General features: G+C 36.6%; 2 protein-coding genes across 2 annotated transcripts; both read left to right on the forward strand.

Moving 5' to 3' along the window:
- The first annotated feature begins 1,920 nt into the window (after window positions 1–1,920).
- On the forward strand, window positions 1,921–9,734 carry LOC113764900. Its single transcript, XM_027308943.1, has 8 exons — window positions 1,921–2,528; window positions 3,392–3,573; window positions 3,746–3,872; window positions 4,067–4,129; window positions 4,453–4,554; window positions 4,627–4,838; window positions 5,057–6,836; window positions 9,096–9,734. Exons 1-8 carry the CDS (start codon window positions 1,980–1,982, stop codon window positions 9,603–9,605), a joined length of 3,525 nt encoding a protein of 1,174 aa, XP_027164744.1. The 5' UTR covers window positions 1,921–1,979; the 3' UTR covers window positions 9,606–9,734.
- A 3,814-nt stretch (window positions 9,735–13,548) lies between these two features.
- On the forward strand, window positions 13,549–18,137 carry LOC113765511 (protein high chlorophyll fluorescent 107). The gene is made up of 8 exons (XM_027309726.1): window positions 13,549–14,583; window positions 14,694–14,837; window positions 15,592–15,897; window positions 16,034–16,093; window positions 16,261–16,506; window positions 16,600–16,710; window positions 17,198–17,374; window positions 17,462–18,137. Exons 1-8 carry the CDS (start codon window positions 13,981–13,983, stop codon window positions 17,843–17,845), a joined length of 2,031 nt encoding a protein of 676 aa, XP_027165527.1. The 5' UTR covers window positions 13,549–13,980; the 3' UTR covers window positions 17,846–18,137.
- The last annotated feature ends 224 nt before the right edge of the window (window positions 18,138–18,361 follow it).

The raw sequence follows: 18,361 nt of genomic DNA on the forward strand, positions 1-18,361 counted from the left end.
TTTATATAACATATAATATTTATGTAAATATATTATAAATATATAAAAATATATTATAAATAAAATAAAATATTTATAATATGTATGTATAAATATATAATATTAGAAATGTATAATATATATAATATACATTATTATTAATATAATTTATGTATAATATACATAATTGAAATATACATATTAATATATATTAATATATATTATAAAACAAAATTGAATAAATATATTTATAAATTTATATATAAATAAATGTATTTATATAAATATATAATATTTATTTCAATTGATATAATATATATAATATTATACATAATTGAAATATATATATTTATATTAATATAATATATATAATATATATAATTGAAATATACATATTAAAATATATTAAAATATAATTGAAATATACATATTCAAATACATAATTAAAATATACAAATTGAAATATACTTATTAAAATATACAAATTAAATATACATAATTGAAATATATTTGGAGTTGTTTTTGATATATTGTTTGGATATGGTGTTTTTGAAGTTGTTTTTGAAATACACATTACTGTAGCATTTGGAATGTGAAAAACAGTTTTTCAAAAACAGGTGCAAAAACACTCAATCCAAACGCAGCCCTTACTCTTTCTTGGAGGTTAATTGCTTGAAACAATAAGAGGGATCCAACTGCGTGGGAAATGTGCTTTTTATATGTCCTCTTTTTTTTTTGGTCAACAAACCCTTATGTGAAGCCGTGGTGAAAGCTCCTATGATTGAGAGTGGTGGTCATGAAGTTTATGGTGGTCTTGTGATTAGGGATTTCGGTGATCTATTCATTCAATACAAAACACCATTCCTCCAGTCTTCCTTGCTTGGAGTTTTTGGTATACTCTTACTCTTTCTTGGAGGTTAATTGCTTGAAACAATAAGAGGGATCCAACTGCGTGGGAAATGTGCTTTTTATATGTACTCTTTTTTTTTGGTCAACAGATAATACGCAGCAAAATTCATATGATGGAGCCAATTCAAGAAATGAATAGATTCCAATCTACGTTTTTCCTTCCCAGCCATGGCTTTTTTTTTTTTTTTTTTATCACCAGTAACCTCATGGTAGGTTAAAAGAAATTACGAGGCTTCAATTCACCCTAAAAAAATAACCTCGTGGTAATTTAAAAGAAATTACTAGACTTCAATTCACAAAACAAAAAAAAGTTATAAAGAGCATCCAGTTAACATTCAAGGAGCAAAAAAATTCTTTATTTTTTTTGAGGAATAAATTTCTTTTTGATAGGATTCAATACTGATTAGAGTTGTAGAAGAATCAAGCATGATAAATAGAGTCAGAACATGTGGATATTTATCGTCGAAGGTATAATTTGCTAATGCTGTCTGAGGACATAAATAACTCTTCCTTCAAGATCCATAATTAGTGGGACAAAAAGAGAATTATACAAATTCTGGATATATTTTTTGAATCATCGAAATACAGGAATTAGATACTCCTCCTGGTAGTTCAGTTGGTCACGTCCCCTTCTCAGAATACATTGTCCATTACCCCCACAAGGGTTCGAGTCCCAGGGTTGTCGTGTTCGGGGATATGGAGCCTCTTTTTTCGAATTGCAAGGGATTAGTCAGGTCGAAAGCCCGGATACCCCCGAGTCAGGGACAAAAAAAAAGAATACAGGAATTAGACCAAACTTAGCCGAAAATATCAGAAGTACATATGTAGGGTGATGTGATTCATTTATGTGACAATTTTGCCCTCCATAATGTTCAAAATTTCTCCCAAAGGCACTCAGTATAAAGGTAAAGCCGTAAAGGTACGGACCCACCTCGATGCCTGTGGCGCCACCGAGCCGTTACTAGTAGAGTGAGTAGGGTTTAAGCCAATTTATCGTTTCAAAAAAAAAAAAAGAGTAGGGTTTAAGCATTTTCCCAGGGTTTTCTCCATTATTTAACCAAGAAACAGTATCAAGATTTCGGGAGAAGAAAATGGAAGAGTTCGACGAAGATGATTTCGGGGATCTTTATACCGACGTCAAGGTTCAAGCCGGCCCGGCACTCAATTCTGTCCCACCATTGGCTCAATTGCCCCTGGACACAGAAATTTCGGATTCCTCGGAGGCAAATGAGAGATTCACCGCCGGCGGCAGTGGCGCAGACAATGCTGAAGAAGAGGAGGAGGAGGAGACCGCGGCTGTGGCTTTGGATGAAGGTCAAGAGTGGAGTGGGAATGGATTTGAGAGTGAGAGTGAGAGTGAGAGTGAGGATGATTTGAATATCGTGTTGAATGATGATGAGGAAGTTGGAAACAGTAATAAGGTTATTAATGGAGGTCAATTAGGGTTTCGAGTTGGGGGGATTGGGGGAGGGCTTGATCATGAGGATGAAGTTGGAATTAAAGGGGAAGATGAAGGGAGTAATGGAAGGGGAAACCATGATAGCTGCTGCACTGGTGGTGGTGGTGGTGATGTTGGCTTTGAACTAGGCAATGGAGGGAAGGTTGGGTTTAATGGTGGTGATTGCAGTGTAAAATACGAGGTATACTCTTAACACAAAATTTTATAATTTTTGGGCTTATATGTTTACTTTGAAGTGCAAATAAAATGAAGCGTTTGCGCTGAAATTTTTTGCTCCCGACAGAATCTGAGTGAATTTTGAGTTTTGAATGGTCTGGCTTGGTAGTTCCGTGCCCAAAACCAGTGAAGCCAGAAGGTTCAAGCTTGTATCAGGAATAGTATAGGTCATGGTAGGATGTGGTTTCTTTACTCGTATTCCTATACTTTAAATCCCTTGCATTAACTTAGCAACATAACTTGTCTTGGGTAACGGCAGTATTATTTGCTTGCCGAGAATCTGATGCTGGATACATTGGGCACTTTGGGTGCAAAAGATGTATTCAGCGTGTCGCAAGATGTATTTTATGTTTTTGGCCATTTGTTATAAATTTTTTGGTTTGACATTTAGATTTTTCTCTGTTGCAGATGATAGAGTTGTGGACATTTAGGAAATGGATGACATTATGTAATTGAAATACTTGTTCTGTTAATGTGATTGTGTATCTGTTTGTTTCGGCAATACGTCCTACTCAATTGGCCATGTTGTTTATTCCAAAAGGAGCAAGATGAGAGCCTTTAAATGTGTAAAATTTTTGAATGTTGTGTATTTAGGTCTACTTTGTGCCATATACCTCTGGAATTACTTTTCAAAATCAGGAGATGTTCCACGTAAAGTACTTTGGTGTGTCTCTTTGTTCCAACAAAAACATTCCCTTTCCAATGTGATACAATCTGTGTCACTTGATCGTGATTCTATGATTGTATGACTGCATTCACCTTCTTTTATAAATAAACTCAGAGATCATCTTATTTCATATGGACAATTACATCGTCTCTTTTGTGTAGTGCATGAAATCGAAGGCAGCAGCGGTTCTAAGTAATTTGAAATGCAATGGATCTGCCAGAGTAGCTTCTTACTCTTCCCAATTTGTTAGAGGATACTGGGAGGATAATTGTTGGACCCCTCATTTTGGCAAAAACTCGCTAGTGCCACAAAGGGGACATAACTTCTCACTTCCTCGTTCTAGGTCAGCAATTTTAGGAAAGCTTGGTTTTTTGAGAGTTTTTTCTTGATAAGATCTTAGATAGTGCTTCTTAATGTACCAACATGTTCTTGGTAGATTTTCTGGTTCTTCAGAGATACTTCTTCTACATGCTTTTCGAGTGTTACATTTCATTTTATTTGTATGTTGTACACAGGACCATTATAGACGTAAATATAGATGCATTCGAGTGGAAGCCTTGGAGGCATCCGGGGGCTGACATAACAGATTTTTTCAATTTTGGTCTTGATGAAGATAGTTGGAAATGCTATTGCAGTTGCCTGGTAAATGAAACTGTCTATGAATTGTATATATTTAAGAGCTGTCCAGTACATCAATGTACTTCCTTTGGGCTTATACACAGATTTAGCATTGCTTTAATGTTTTGAATTTCAGCATTGTATTAGAAGATAATTGCGAAATTATGTTCAGTACTTGGCCTTTTCTGGATAAACTCTCATTCTGAGTTGCATTACAGGATGGGTACCGCGAGCAACCAAATGAGGGTAACCCAGCTTACAACCCTTGGAGACATAGTATGGTAAATTGTTGAACTTTCACAAAATATTCTCCAATTTGAAGTCAAATGCCCAAAATTGTCTTGTAATGTTTTCCATCTGTCAAAATTTTACACCAACATAACGTGTCTTCAGAGGCTGTAACTGAAAATAGAACTCTCTTCAAACAGATGAGATCAGTTTCACAAATCTCTTGTAGACATGAGCAGTTAGAGATGGTATGCATAGTTCATTTGATAGGCAGATCTCATGTATCTAAGCTTTTATTCTTCTGGAGAATCATAGTTTTGAAAAATCTCTTCTGAGTTAAGCAGCATTGTCACATAAAGATTGTTTGCTTATCCAGCCAAAGGGGGAAGCCATTCTGGTAGAAGACAGCATTTGTGAACACCAAGCATCTGTAGATGTCAGGCATTCTGTTGATCGAGACTCTGATGTTATCATACAGGTAGCTTGTTATTACTCTACTTCTGCAAACTATACTGTCTTATTCTGCTGCTCACTGTATTTGGTGCTACAGATTCATGTGCAGGATATGGAAGATCTCTCAAGCTCTGGGAACATGGCACTTGATCAAGGGAGTAGCCATGTAGCTGAAGCTTCCCATGAAGGAGAATCTGGAGATATTGGTATAAAGAATGAAGATATGGTTTGTTTTAATAGTGCCAGTAAAGATGACCTACCCATTTTGAAGGGACCCACAGAAGAAAAATGGATATCAATTCCTGAAAGGTTTGCAAAGTGCATATAATTGCAAGAAAGCATTGTAGCTGAATACTTTCCATCATTTGTATGCTACAATAGGATACTTTTTTGTCATAAAGGATATGGATGGGGAATATCTCTGCTCTTGCATGTTGCTGGTTTCTGGACAGATTATTAGTTTTGTAATCTTCTTACTTTAGTTTCTTAACTAAGTTACAAGCTAATCAAGTGTTCCTATCGATCAGGTGCTCCAATGATACATCTACATGTGCTGGTAATCCTGTATATAGGGATTCAGACAATTGTGGGAGTCTTCAGGTTTCTGATACACACGAACACGACCATGAAGAGTTGGCAGACAGTGATTCAGATGGAAGTGCTGAAGATAGATCTTCTGATGACTCGAAGAAATGTATTGGTAGTGTCACATCCAATACCACATCAACCGTAAGGGAATCAGAATCATCCTATGGGCTTGAGACTCGTGGCACTAGTTTCTCTCCTTCTTCCAGTCATGACATAAAATCCAGATGTGGTGCTTATCCTGAGCCAGATAAAATTTATGACCATGTTAAAAGGGTATCACCAAACTCAGAGTCTGAGGCTGTCACATTTGATTGTAATTCCTCAAAGGACTTCAGAAGCCATAGCATCAAGATGAAGTCTGGTGCTTATGAATATTTTTCAAGAGGCAGAAATCCCATCAACAGAAAGCTCAAATTTCCTGAGAGGAAATCAACTAGGATATCTAAATTCAAGTCTCACCTCGAGTATGAGGATGCTTTCTGTTTGTCTAATCCAAAGAAGTCGCATGACGTATGTCGTTCAACATCTGCATGTGGCAATCAGAGAAATAGGCGTCATAGTTTTGATTTTTCTGAAAGGCAAGATTTCTCATGTTATGAGGGCTTAGAATATCTTATCAACCATAGAGGAAAAAGATTATATGATTATCAGTCCAGTGGTGCTTATTCTCAAAATTCTCATCGAAGAGGTTGCCGAGTTTCTAGATATGAGAGAGAGCAGTGTTACAATCAGACTGTAAGTGGAAAACACCATTTTACTGAACAAAGAATACCGAGGTTTAGTGGTGACACAAGGGAGAAGGATTTGGATCACTATGATGGGGAAGACTCTGTCTCAGGACTGGAATCCCTTGATTTCCATGGGCCAGGAGAGCTCATTTTTGAAAAATCACAATTGTTAGACTGTGGAAACCATGCTCGGTGGAAATGGAAATCAGGAGAGCTGAATTTTAGAAGGAAATTGAAAAATTGTAACTTTATTTGTGAACATAAATATAGCAATAACATGACTCGAGAAAATTTTAGATCTATTCAGTGTAGGGAAGGAGATATTGTGCAACGTAAATATGATAGACAGTTGCAATATGGTAGAGGAAAAGTTAGAGGCCCTTTAAGAGGCAAAAGGAGATTTGACAGTCCCCTTAGTAGCTGTGAAACTATTCGGTGTAGAAATAGCGAGGACGAGAAACCACAAACTGTTGGCAGGGTAAGGGCGCCAGGTGCGCCTTATTCAAGATTTTATGTATCTGAAAGATGCAGTAAACAAGGGAAACATAATTGTGTAGGGAGGTACAGTGGTGGTACCAAATCTGGTTTTTCTGATGGTATGTTTGACAATGATGAGAATATAAAAAATGCTGATGATCAAGATGATTTTGCTGGAAGAAGACATTATGGACAATCTGAAGTATTGGAGTGGAGGGAAGAGGAATGCAATTCTTGGTATCCTGAGCATGGTGTTTTGGCTGAGGGAACATTATATCCTTTTAACAAGACTTCAGGGGTTAAAGGATCTGTTGCCAAACATGGGTCTGTATATGGAGGGAAGCTTATAGATCTTAGTGAACCTGAACAAAATAGATACAAATTATCAAGAGAAGGCGGTGTCGGTCGTAAATTTCTGGAAAGTCCTAATGTTAGCCATAGAGATAATGTTCAGCGAACACGCCCAAGGTGCTGGTATTCAACTGACAAAGACATGGTTGTTTGGGACAGCAAGGTAAAATTGGGGGAATTGAGGTCAAATCTTTGTATCATTCTAGATGTATATACACAAGTAATTCTCATATTTTGGAAAGTGATTTTTGCATATGTTTATTGCTTTTTTTTGTGTCTTTTAGAACTGTCTTGATTTTTCTTTTACTCTGGTGTGGCCTATATTCAAGCTTTGCTATAATATTGCAAGTTTTTGGATTGATCTACCTATTCCCTGGAAACAGAAAGTTGGCCTCAGTCCTTGAAGCATGCAATTTTTAATTCAAAAATTCCCAAAATTTATCTTGTTTATTCTGTGAAAAAATATGCATTAGTCACAAGCCGAGCCAACAGGCCACTAATATTAGAGGGTTTTCTTCCAATCGTTTGGTTGACAATATTTGTGTTTTCAAAGCTGATTCTGTTGCATTCTACTGATGCATATTAAACCTAAGGCACATATGAGATCCAAAACATGTTTTGTAGTATAAGGAAGAGTAACTTTCCATGGAAATCATCAATGGGCAAGTTTCTTTTCTTTAGGAAATTTAGAACTATCTTTATAGGTTATATTAACATGTCCAATTTTTTTATTTTGGATAATGATCTGTATCTTGGAGCTTGCACATCTTGTAAATTTTAAAGAGCTACCCTTTGTCTTGTAGATACTTAGGCAGTCAATGTCATTGTGAAAAGGCTGATGCCCTTGTTTAGCCAGAGTGCCAGACTTAGAGCCACCTTAGCTGAGTTCTGCTTAGCCAACTTGTGCCTTGTCGAATAAAGTTTCCAGTTAGGATACTTAGTACATATGATCAATTGCTTTTCTGGTTTAAAGAGCCTATGGACCAAGCTATGCCGATAAGTTTGTTGAGGTGTGGCTTATTATGAGGTTTAGCATAAGATTAGTGAGAATTGGTTGGATGAACAGAAAGAAACTCGTCTATGTTAATGGTACATGACTTGAATTTTGCTGCTACATTGAACTGTTTGTTTATTTTCACTGGATTGTTGAGTTGGGACTTTACATGGTTGGAAGGTAGTATTAAAAACAATACTCTTGCTTGACTGTGCATCAAGATTGTAAACTACTTACTTCTGTCTCCACAGGAGCAATACATTTGGTTTAATTCTTGATGGCCATTTTTTAGCATATAGAATATAGGATACAGACTAATTTGTTTATATTATTTGCAATGGTCGTTACTTCACCACCATCTGAATGCATGGTGACAAGAGGAGCATCATTTTTCTTCTCTAAGCCCTTTGGCTTTGTTTTCTGATCGATTCAGTCTACCTATGCCACAGTAAGAACTTGTGGTAGAAAGTAGTTGTCAATGGAGCCAATATGATTGTTTCCCCCATTAGCTGCTAAATGACCTACGACATATTGTTTTCCCGCTGTTATGGTACCTGTAAACATTTTGATTTGTTTATTATTTGAGTTGATGGACATCTAAACTTTTTGTTTAAATTTTCATTCTGGAAGATTTTTCAGGATGATGCCGTTTCCTCCCAACTCCACCCAACCGGCCCCCACCCAACCCACAAAAAAAAAAATTATTGTACTTCCATCAAATTTCTCTCCCTGAAGCTTTACTTGGTGGGTGTTGTGGTTGCTTACATGCATGTTATCATATATACACAAGCATGACATTGTGGCACTGCATTTTGTTTGGTAAATCACTGTTGAATGCTTGGTGTATTTGTAACTTTTACTAGTACCTGGATCTGATTGTGGTGCGTATGTTGTTTTGGAGATTGCACATGAATTATACAGGATCAGGTCACAAATTCTGGTTGTGGCTTTTGCTGCATCGCAGAGGGTATGCACAATCTTCCTGTGTTCCGGGTTGTCTTCCTTGCATGTGCTATATGCTTGGTAACTGAAAAGTAGTTGTCCTGGAACTTACACGATGAATTTGCATGTATAATTTGCGTTACCTGAGTTCTAATATTCATTAGGGCAATTTTACATGGCTAGTAGGTTAATGGACGCCAGACATGGTCTCTTTCCTCCGAGCTTTATGGTTGGAGCCTTATTCTGATCAGTATTGGTGTTTACTTTTCCAGCTTGTCTTGCATCTTCCGAAACCACCTTTTGCTTCTTTTACAGGAGGTCCTTTGTACTTATGCGGTGGCTCCGCTTATTTCTCTTTTCTTTCTTTTCCCTTTTGTGTCGTATATGCTTATTCATGCACTGCTCTGACAATTTTGTTGGTCTGTCTACACTAAGAATGTGGGACATCCTTATATTGACATTTCCTGATGGCAATGCACTCTGCAGTCCTCTAGGTGCTCCGAGGCTGGAAGTTCAATGTGCTTTGATAGATACGAGTACTTCAAGCGCAATGAAGATTCAGAGCAGCGAACTTTCAAGGGCTTAAATGGTTCCCGTCTAGAGAAGGTTGCTCGAGCTGACAATACAAAAGCCGGTACCTTCCTGGTGGATGCAAATTGGCGCAACAAGTTTCCTAATGGCAAGCGGAACGATTCTCCAGATATTGAAGAAGGTCAGATAGTTACTGAAGGTTTGATTGAGAAACCTAAGGAAAGGATTAGTGCATCCAGAGATAAAACAAACATCACAGGCACAAAGGGCATTTCCAGGGAAAATCCTAGGATATTGGAGATAATTGCCAAAATGGAAAAACGACGAGAGCGGTTCAAGGAACCGATTTCTTTGAAAACAGTCTCAGAGAAAAATGGCAAGCCATTTAGTGCTGATGGTGCTGAAACTGTTGAAACAAAGCAGCTACCTAGACCAGCACGGAAAAGGAAATGGGCTGGGAGTTAGGGAAGTCTTAACAAGCTTCCCAACAAAGAATACATTATTAGATCTTCAGGTTTTCTTGATTAGTTTAAAAAGTTATTATACAAACAAAGCCATGTTTGATGGTCAATAATTATTGCGATTACTGAAATATAAAGCACGTTGAAGAAAGTTTATAATTGTTTTCTAGCATTCGGAGTAAGAGTTGATAAATTTTATCATATAATAGGGTAGCAATAGCCATGGTGGGTTGCGGATGGCGCAGGTTTCTCGTATTGGGTGGCGGGCAGTGGGAGGGGGAAAGTAGGTATTATGGAAAAACAGCTTGGTTGGAACAAACACATTTTTTCAAAATATAAATTGTGGTAAGTTATAGTAAAATTTTAAATTTTAGACATTTATTCAAAGCAATAAATAAGGTTGATTATTTGAAATGCTTATTGTAACATTTTTACGATATGATGTATGTGGAATACAAGGGTGATTTTTTATGAGAGGATGCGTATGAGATAAAAAGGTGATTGGAAAGATAAAAGATGTGTTTGTAATGCAAGTAAATAAAATATTTTTGTAAATAATTTCTATCCAAACACATAAATTCTGTAATCTTTACTCTGGTAGTTTCTGGGAGCTTGTTTTTAAGTATTAATTTCTGAAACTCAGCCAGATGTGGTATGGACTACAATTTCTTCGTTAGTTAGTGGTGTTTTTTCTTGCTCTAAAATTTTGAAGCATTCCACGTAATGTATTAGCGGTCAAGCAGGCTAAATAATAGTTTTCCTGAATTAATTTTGTCTTGAATATTGTTCCCTTATCTTTAGAATTATTCCCACCTCGAATCAGGTTCATTATTATCACGGTAATTGTTGCGAAAAGTTTAAAGGTGAATGTCATGCTCTTTCAGACCCAAAGGAAGGGGTGTTCATGCGATAGCTATTCTTGCCTATGGACCAAACGAACTTATGATGACGCAAGTCAAGTTTTGTAATGTATAATTCCAAAAAATAAAAAATAAGACGCCAATTTTGTGAGTCCGGATAAGACTACTATTGGTAGGAAAGAGATTATATAAATGTAATATGATCAGCTTTCTGCGGTGAAACTGGAGAGAAAGGTACCTAAGTAAGTATGATTTACGTGAAATTTCCTACTCAATCATTCTCCAAAAACACACCCAAAAAAAAAAATATATATATATATATCTAAATCTAAACTACTTAAAGCCGCGAAGCCTGATGAACAGTTGATTGTGCCGGTTTCGCTGTGGTTTTGCAGCTCATTTTGTCCTTTTTAGTCTTTTCGTGGGCTTCATGTAGCGCCCTTGCTTCTGCTTCCGCTTGTCCTCGTTGCTTTTTTTGTTGCTTTGTTCCCATTCTGCCCTTTCCCTTGGTTCGCCTGTAATTTTGTCCCCAATTTTGTCCTTTGTTTCTCCTGGATCTTCCGCTGTTGCCTGACTTTACTCACAAATGTTAGCTTTTCTCCCCAATTTCGTCCTTTTCTTTCTCCTGCATTTTCTTTCTTCAAACTATAATTCTCTCTTCTCTTTTATATTTATTATGATATTCATTAATCAATAAATTAATTACTCAAAATATATATATTAACAAACATATTGATTTTGTAAAAAAAATATGCCTCGAGTCACCTTATTGTAATTTAAATTTCTGTAACACATAAGCTCATGTACTATTCGTTGACTTTGAATAAGATATTCATTAATCAATAAATAAATTACTTCATGATTAGATAAATATAATGAGCTAGCAAGCGTTAGTAATTTTTCACATCAATGATCTAATAGACTCTTTAAAATTACTCTTTAAAATTGTGTTTTTTCTCCATAACACAGAAGCCCATGTACTATTCGTTGATTTTGAGTAACATATTCATTAATCAATAAATAAATGACTTCATGATTACATAAATATTAATGAGCTAACAACCATGATTAATTTTTCATATCAATGGGCTAATAGACTCTTTAAAATTGTGTTCGCTACAAGGAATGCAGATAACAGAAGGTTGGCCGACATTTGCACATAAATATTTCTTGCATGAAGGAAGTGTCGTGTTGTTTACCCTGCTCAACGAAAACAATTATTTTATCAACCTCTTTGACAGAGACTTCATCCAGCAATCCTGATCAACAAATGTTCATTACAGCTTATTGGACATAACAGTTATATTCCCCTAAATTATCCATCATTTATGTAATGAAATAAAAAATTTACCACCAACTATGAAATTCCTCTCATTACACAACTTCACAAAATTTTACCATTACCGCCCACTCTAAATATTTACAATAATAACCACACATATATAAACAAAAAAACAGATAATATAAACAGCATCAAACAATCATAACATACATTTTCTCGCCCAAAATATATATATATATATATAATTCATTTTCTCAAAAAATATATATATCAACAAAAACTTCACACACATCCAATAAATATAAATCAACTATACCAATCTATCTTTAACTTCCATTCATTTCACCAACCATTTTCTAAAAATATCCAATAATTTCTTTCTATTCAAAAAAAAGTTATAATTAATTCTATACCCTTTATATATAATTTATCTTCCACAATATATCTATTAACAAAAATATTTATTCTCTAAAAACACAACTTTAATTCTATAATACAAACACAGACTTATTTTCGCTACAAAAACATATAAATATATTTTTATATCCTATTTATTACCCATTTTATATATCTCCACTTTTTCCAAAATATATTTTACTCCAACCAATTATTTTTCACAATATAACATAATTTCTCTCTATTTCAAAAATACTCCTTAAATAATATTAGTTAATAACTGAATTATTAACTTAAAGTTCTTCCATTTTTAAATTAAATAACATAACACAAATGCAACTACCATAAAACACTTATCAACAAAAAATCCATAGCTATTTAATAAATACAAATTAATTATACCACTTTCCATTACCTTCCATTAACTATATTCCAAAAATATTACTTCAATAATATTTCAAAAACTAAAAAATTCAAAAATATACAACCAAAAACCAAAATTAAAAAAAAAATTTCTCTAAAATTATAACCTACATTATCATTAAACAATCAACAACGGACACCCCGCGAAACTCGCGGGGCACCTGGCCTAGTATATATATATATACACATATATATATATCTTAAGAAGTGTAGAAAAGAATCGGACCGACAGACTGGGATGGCTTTAGGCCTGTTAACGGGTCGGGTCTAGACCCGGATCCGGTCCGGATCCGTGAAATTTTTGCGGGTATGGGTAGAGATTTAATTCCGTTTCCCGGATCCGGATCCGGATCCGTTTTGTCAAACAAAAAAACGGGTCGGATACGGAATATAGTATTCCGACCCGTTTTAGACCCGGATCCGGATATAAATGAATTAATAATTTAAAAAATATATATTTATCAATATAATTTGATTAGGGTGATGTATTTTAATAAAGTTAATTTGATTTCTTTTCTTATTTGATTTTTTCTTTGCATTAGTTAGAAATTAGTTTACAAATATATTTTTTTCTCATTTTTATTAGAAATTATAAATTTTGGTAAATTTGTTCGGGTAGACCCGAATCCGGATCCGGGACCCGCATCCGGAACATAGAATAAAAGACCCGTCGGGTAAACGGGTCGGATCCGGATCCGGTATAGTAATTCGGGTCCGGGTCCGGAATAATGAATTCCGACCCGGACCCGGCCCGTTGACAGCCCTAGATGGCTTGACATGTTCTGACTTCTGCTCTATCCCCTTTAGACCACCAATAAACGGCTTCCACGTGTCTAAAAAATCTACAATTGCAGATGAGGTCTAAGCCAGTCAAGCAGCTGCGTTACGTGCCACTCTGCAAACCAGTAGCCTCTTTTCCCAGTGTTTGCCACCCTAATAGTGTGTACTGTGCAGGAAAACCACCACTTTGAAGTTTGAACTCTGGACTGGGGGGGCTCTATTTAGTAGTAGTATTTGCTCATATTACTCCTATTATATTTCCATATCTCTTTGCATGGCTTAGCCGAAAGGATGTGATCATAGTAATTCAAAAGCTAATTACATTAATATTTTTACGGAGCAAATTTCCATACTCCCTGGTTATTTTTAAAGTTACAAAAATTTACTTGTTATATCATCGGACCAAAAACATGTTGTCAAATGATCTCTCCTCCCTCTTGAAATTTCGAGTTGGATTGTAATGAATCTGGATGCTGTAGTCAGAGAAACACTTTAATGCAGATGAACAAACTTTTTCTACTTTCATTTCTCTCCTGAGAGCCTCTCTTACCCTTCCGCTTCCACTCCTACTCAGTTCCATGTAAAGTATTGATTCATACAGTTATTATCCGTTAAAGAGTTTCGAGAAGGAAAAAGAAATGCACTCATTTTCTTCTCCCCCTCCTTCTTCAACCTGCACCAGCTCCAAGTACACTCTTCTTTCTCCTCAAAATTCCAATCCCTTAATATTCCATTTGGTCGTTCCCTTCAAGACCCTCCATCCCTCTTCTTCGCATTCTCAGTTAAGTCCCGTTTGTTCCCATGAATCATCATCACCACCACTTCTTCAAGAAAGCCCACAAAGATTTCAACCTCAGGCCGATGATATTATTGTTCGAGAAGATGATTTTGAAGTCGCTGAAAAGATCAGGACTGCCAAGAAGTCCTTGGAGGAGTTGCTTGTTGTTCGCCGGCCAGTGAAGGAGATTACTGCGGAGGAGGAGGAGGAGGAAGAGGAAGAAGAAGAAATAATTGAGTCCGAGGATGAAGAAGTTGAGGAAGAGAAATCGTCCGTTTCATCAATGCCATTTGATGCTAAACTTTCTAAATTCGCAAAGAAGATGCCTATTTTTGAGCCAGAGAGGGTAGAACAGATCCCCGGTGGTAAACCGCTGACAATTAATTTGGACTTAGCTCTGTATCGAGCTAAAATATTGGCACGTAATTTTCAGTATCAAGCATCAGAAAAGATACTTCAGAAGGTACTCATCTTGTTCCATACCAATCTCTTTTCAAATTCTATCAGCAGTTAGATATCTAGAATTCTTCATTTTTGATAATGACTATGCGGTTACTCTTGTGGACTATGAAGTGCATATACTATTGGCCGGAAGATGGGAGATCATATGTAGCTTTAGGCAAGATTCTGAGTAAGCAATCTAAAATGGGTGAAGCCAGGGCTGTTTATGAAAAGGGATGCCAGGCTACACAGGGAGAAAACCCGTACATTTGGCAGGTTAGTATACCTGTTATTCTAGCCTTTCTCAATCCAATTTCATCATTGGTATCCGCTTTCTGTTATAACCCAAGCTTATTTCGTTGACTAATGCTGTCCAATAAGTTAAAAGAATTTAGCAAGCTTTCAGAGCCTAACTATATTTATTACTTCGTGTATGAGGCAAAAAAGCAGTTCAACCGGGTAAAAACTAACAAGACAAGATTAGTTTGCTAGTGTTATCCTAATATCCTACCCAAAGTAGATTAATTGATACTTCAAGTGATCAATTTGGCATTTTGTTTTTTAAGGATATTGTCTTCATTTGAATTATCAATCCCTTAGTCCAATGTGCCAAGAGCTATGGGGTGAAAAATAACAAGGACACGTTAATTTCTCTTCATTGGTCACTCGCTTTAAGTTTTACATCTGCACAATTTGGAAGACATAATTAGTGGACTTCCAGCATCAGGTTCTCTTCTTCTTTTCCATTTCTAGGGTCGGAACTTCTTTAGGTGGGGGAAAGATTGGAGAGGTGGAGGAGGGTGGTTGAGACCTGCTCTGGCCTTGTCACTTCCCTTACAGTATTTGAATTGAAGGTTTAGGTAAATGAAAATCCTCATATATATTTAGCTGGATGGACAACAGCGATTTCCAGATATCTACTGCATGTAAATTATTTTTGTGCAAAGGAGGATGGCTAACCAACAGCATGCTTTGCCATTTTTTATTGTATAGATCAGAAAATTAACTCAGACCTGTTTCCTTGCACTAGTGCTGGGCTGTTCTGGAAAATAAGATGGGTAATATAAGGAGGGCTAGAGAATTGTTTGACGCTGCTACAGTTGCTGATAAGAGGCATATTGCTGCCTGGCATGGGTGGGCAGTCTTGGAGCTGAAACAGGGCAACATTAAGAAGGCAAGGAATCTTCTTGGCAAAGGTCTGAAGTTTTGTGGTGGAAATGAGTACATATACCAAACGCTTGCATTGCTTGAAGCTAAAGCGAGGAGATATGAACAGGCCCGCTATCTATTCAGGCAGGCAACTAAGCGTAATCCAAAAAGCTGTGCCAGTTGGCTCGTAAGTATTTATCTTCAAAAGAGATTCTGTTACACAGCTTACTTGCGTTGCGACGGCATTTACTGATTCTTTTCTTTTTCCTTGCGATTGGTCACAAGGTGAAAACTTTTAATTGTACTGATGTCTCTTTGGATAGGCATGGGCTCAACTGGAGGCACAGCAGGAAAACAACCCTGCAGCAAGGCAGCTTTTTGAGGTTGAGTGTTTTGCAACTTCGATTTCTGATTACTAATTCAATTATTGTCCATATTTTGGAAACAAAGATAATAAACATAAAATTTCGTCTCGGTTTCTTCAGTTAGTTAGATGTTTAGTTTTCTTGTTGATTTGCATTCATGATGACCTTTTCTTTTCCTCATGCAGGCAGCGGTGCAGGCTAGTCCTAAGAATAGGTTTGCTTGGCATGTCTGGGGAGTCTTTGAATCAAATTTGGGAAATATAGACAAAGGAAGGAAACTTCTGAAGATAGGACACACTGTAAATCCAAGAGATCCAGTTCTTCTTCAATCCCTTGCTTTGTTGGAATACAGATACTCCAATGCAAATCTTGCTAGGATGTTGTTCAGGAAGGCATCTAAACTGGATCCGAGGCACCAACCAGTTTGGATTGTAGGACTTTATTCTCACTGTTGTATGTAGATTTATGCTCATTTATTCAAGTACATCCACAGAGATTGACATGCCAACTTTTTTTCCATTAAGGCTTGGGGATGGATGGAGTGGAAAGAAGGAAACATCTCTACAGCTAGGGACTTGTACCAGAGAGCCCTCTCAATTGATTCTACTACTGAAAGTGCTGCCCGTTGCCTTCAGGTAAGGAGGATGGTATTAAATCTAGTTCCCATTTAGTTGTCCAAGACCCCCTCCTTTAGATAAAAAGTACATCTAGATGAAGGCAGGCAACACAAATTGAGTGCCTCCTCGATCCTAAGGAATCATATAATTGAATATGGTGATAATATGATCTTCCTTATGCCTCAGTAAGTTTTCTTAAGCTGTTGAAAATTGGAAACAATCACCAAGCAAAATGACCTTTCTTTGGACCATGATCTAATTGCTGTGCCATTCTTAAATGCCGGTCTGCTAGAGAACACTTTTATCTCCCTGAAACAACCAAAAAATCCACCGGATACCAACAGTATAGCTGGAAAATAATAAGATCTTGCAATGTAGCAGCCCACCTCTTACAAAGTGGGACTCCAGTTTGTCTTGGCTCAAGTTTCTATTGTATCCGTCTGGACTAAAAGTACTAATTGCCAAAACTGAAATGTCGACCATTGAATTATGGTTTATATAATAGGCTTGGGGTGTTTTGGAGCAAAGAATTGGCAATTTGTCAGCAGCTCGAAGACTATTTAGATCTTCATTGAACATAAATTCTCAGAGCTATGTAACCTGGATGACTTGGGCATCCCTGGAAGAAAACCAAGGGAATTCTGTACGTGCGGAGGAAATCCGTAATTTATACTTTCAGCAGGTAAACAGAATAAAACTTCGTGGACCTCTAAGCATTGAGTACTCGAATGAATTAATGTATCATAATAAAACATTCAATTTGGTGCAGCGTACTGAAGTTGTTGATGATGCTTCATGGGCTATGGGTTTCTTAGATATCATCGACCCTGCAATTGACAGCATAAAGAAACTTCTAAATTTGGGTCAGAATCCATACAAGAAAGCAGTAAATCCACTCACAGGGTCACCAGGAGCTGAAAATGGAGACAGTGGAGAAGAATCAGCAGGGCGATCCTCTGATTATGTCAAAGGTACCAGAAGTGAAGAGGAGTTTGATCTAGATAAGTTTGTTCGCGAAAAATTATCTTTGGATCCCTCAGAGCTGGAAGTTCAGTTAGGAACACTAGAAAAAGTTACTGCCGTCAGTATAAAATCTCCAAGGAAGGTGTCACTGCTGCAGAGAACGGCTGCTAGACCATCACCAGACCCCTGATTCATGTCGATACATATATATGTTGATTGGCCTGCCCTTATTTATTATTATTTTACTAATGTAGTTCAACTGAGAAATCATACACAAAATTGGATCATCACAGGTTATCAACAGTGATTTCTGATTTATAGAATTTAGTAGTTCAGACATTTTACACAGACTATAGCGAGATTGGATAATCACTGTCCTCTCTTTCATGGACACGGGTTGGAGGTGGATATGCATGTGTGTTATATGCAAGATTAAGGCCTTCTGTTTGTATGGTTGTCTAACTGAGCTTGTTTGTGAAACATATTGATCCTCTTGTCGTTGGGGAAGCTGTATGAGATATAATTAGAGTATAAGATATAGCACTTTATCCTAGGAACTAAATTTAAGAATGCGAAGATGGAGTACACGACAGATCCGATCCATTCAATTGTAAACTCCACGTCTGAATATACGCACCCTCCCTGTGTTAAATTTGTACACAAAATTATCACCCTACTAAAAAATATTAATTAAAAAAGGTGGGAG

Source organism: Coffea eugenioides, chromosome 3 (genome assembly GCF_003713205.1).
Source record: "Coffea eugenioides isolate CCC68of chromosome 3, Ceug_1.0, whole genome shotgun sequence".
Classification (NCBI taxonomy): Eukaryota; Viridiplantae; Streptophyta; class Magnoliopsida; order Gentianales; family Rubiaceae; genus Coffea; species Coffea eugenioides.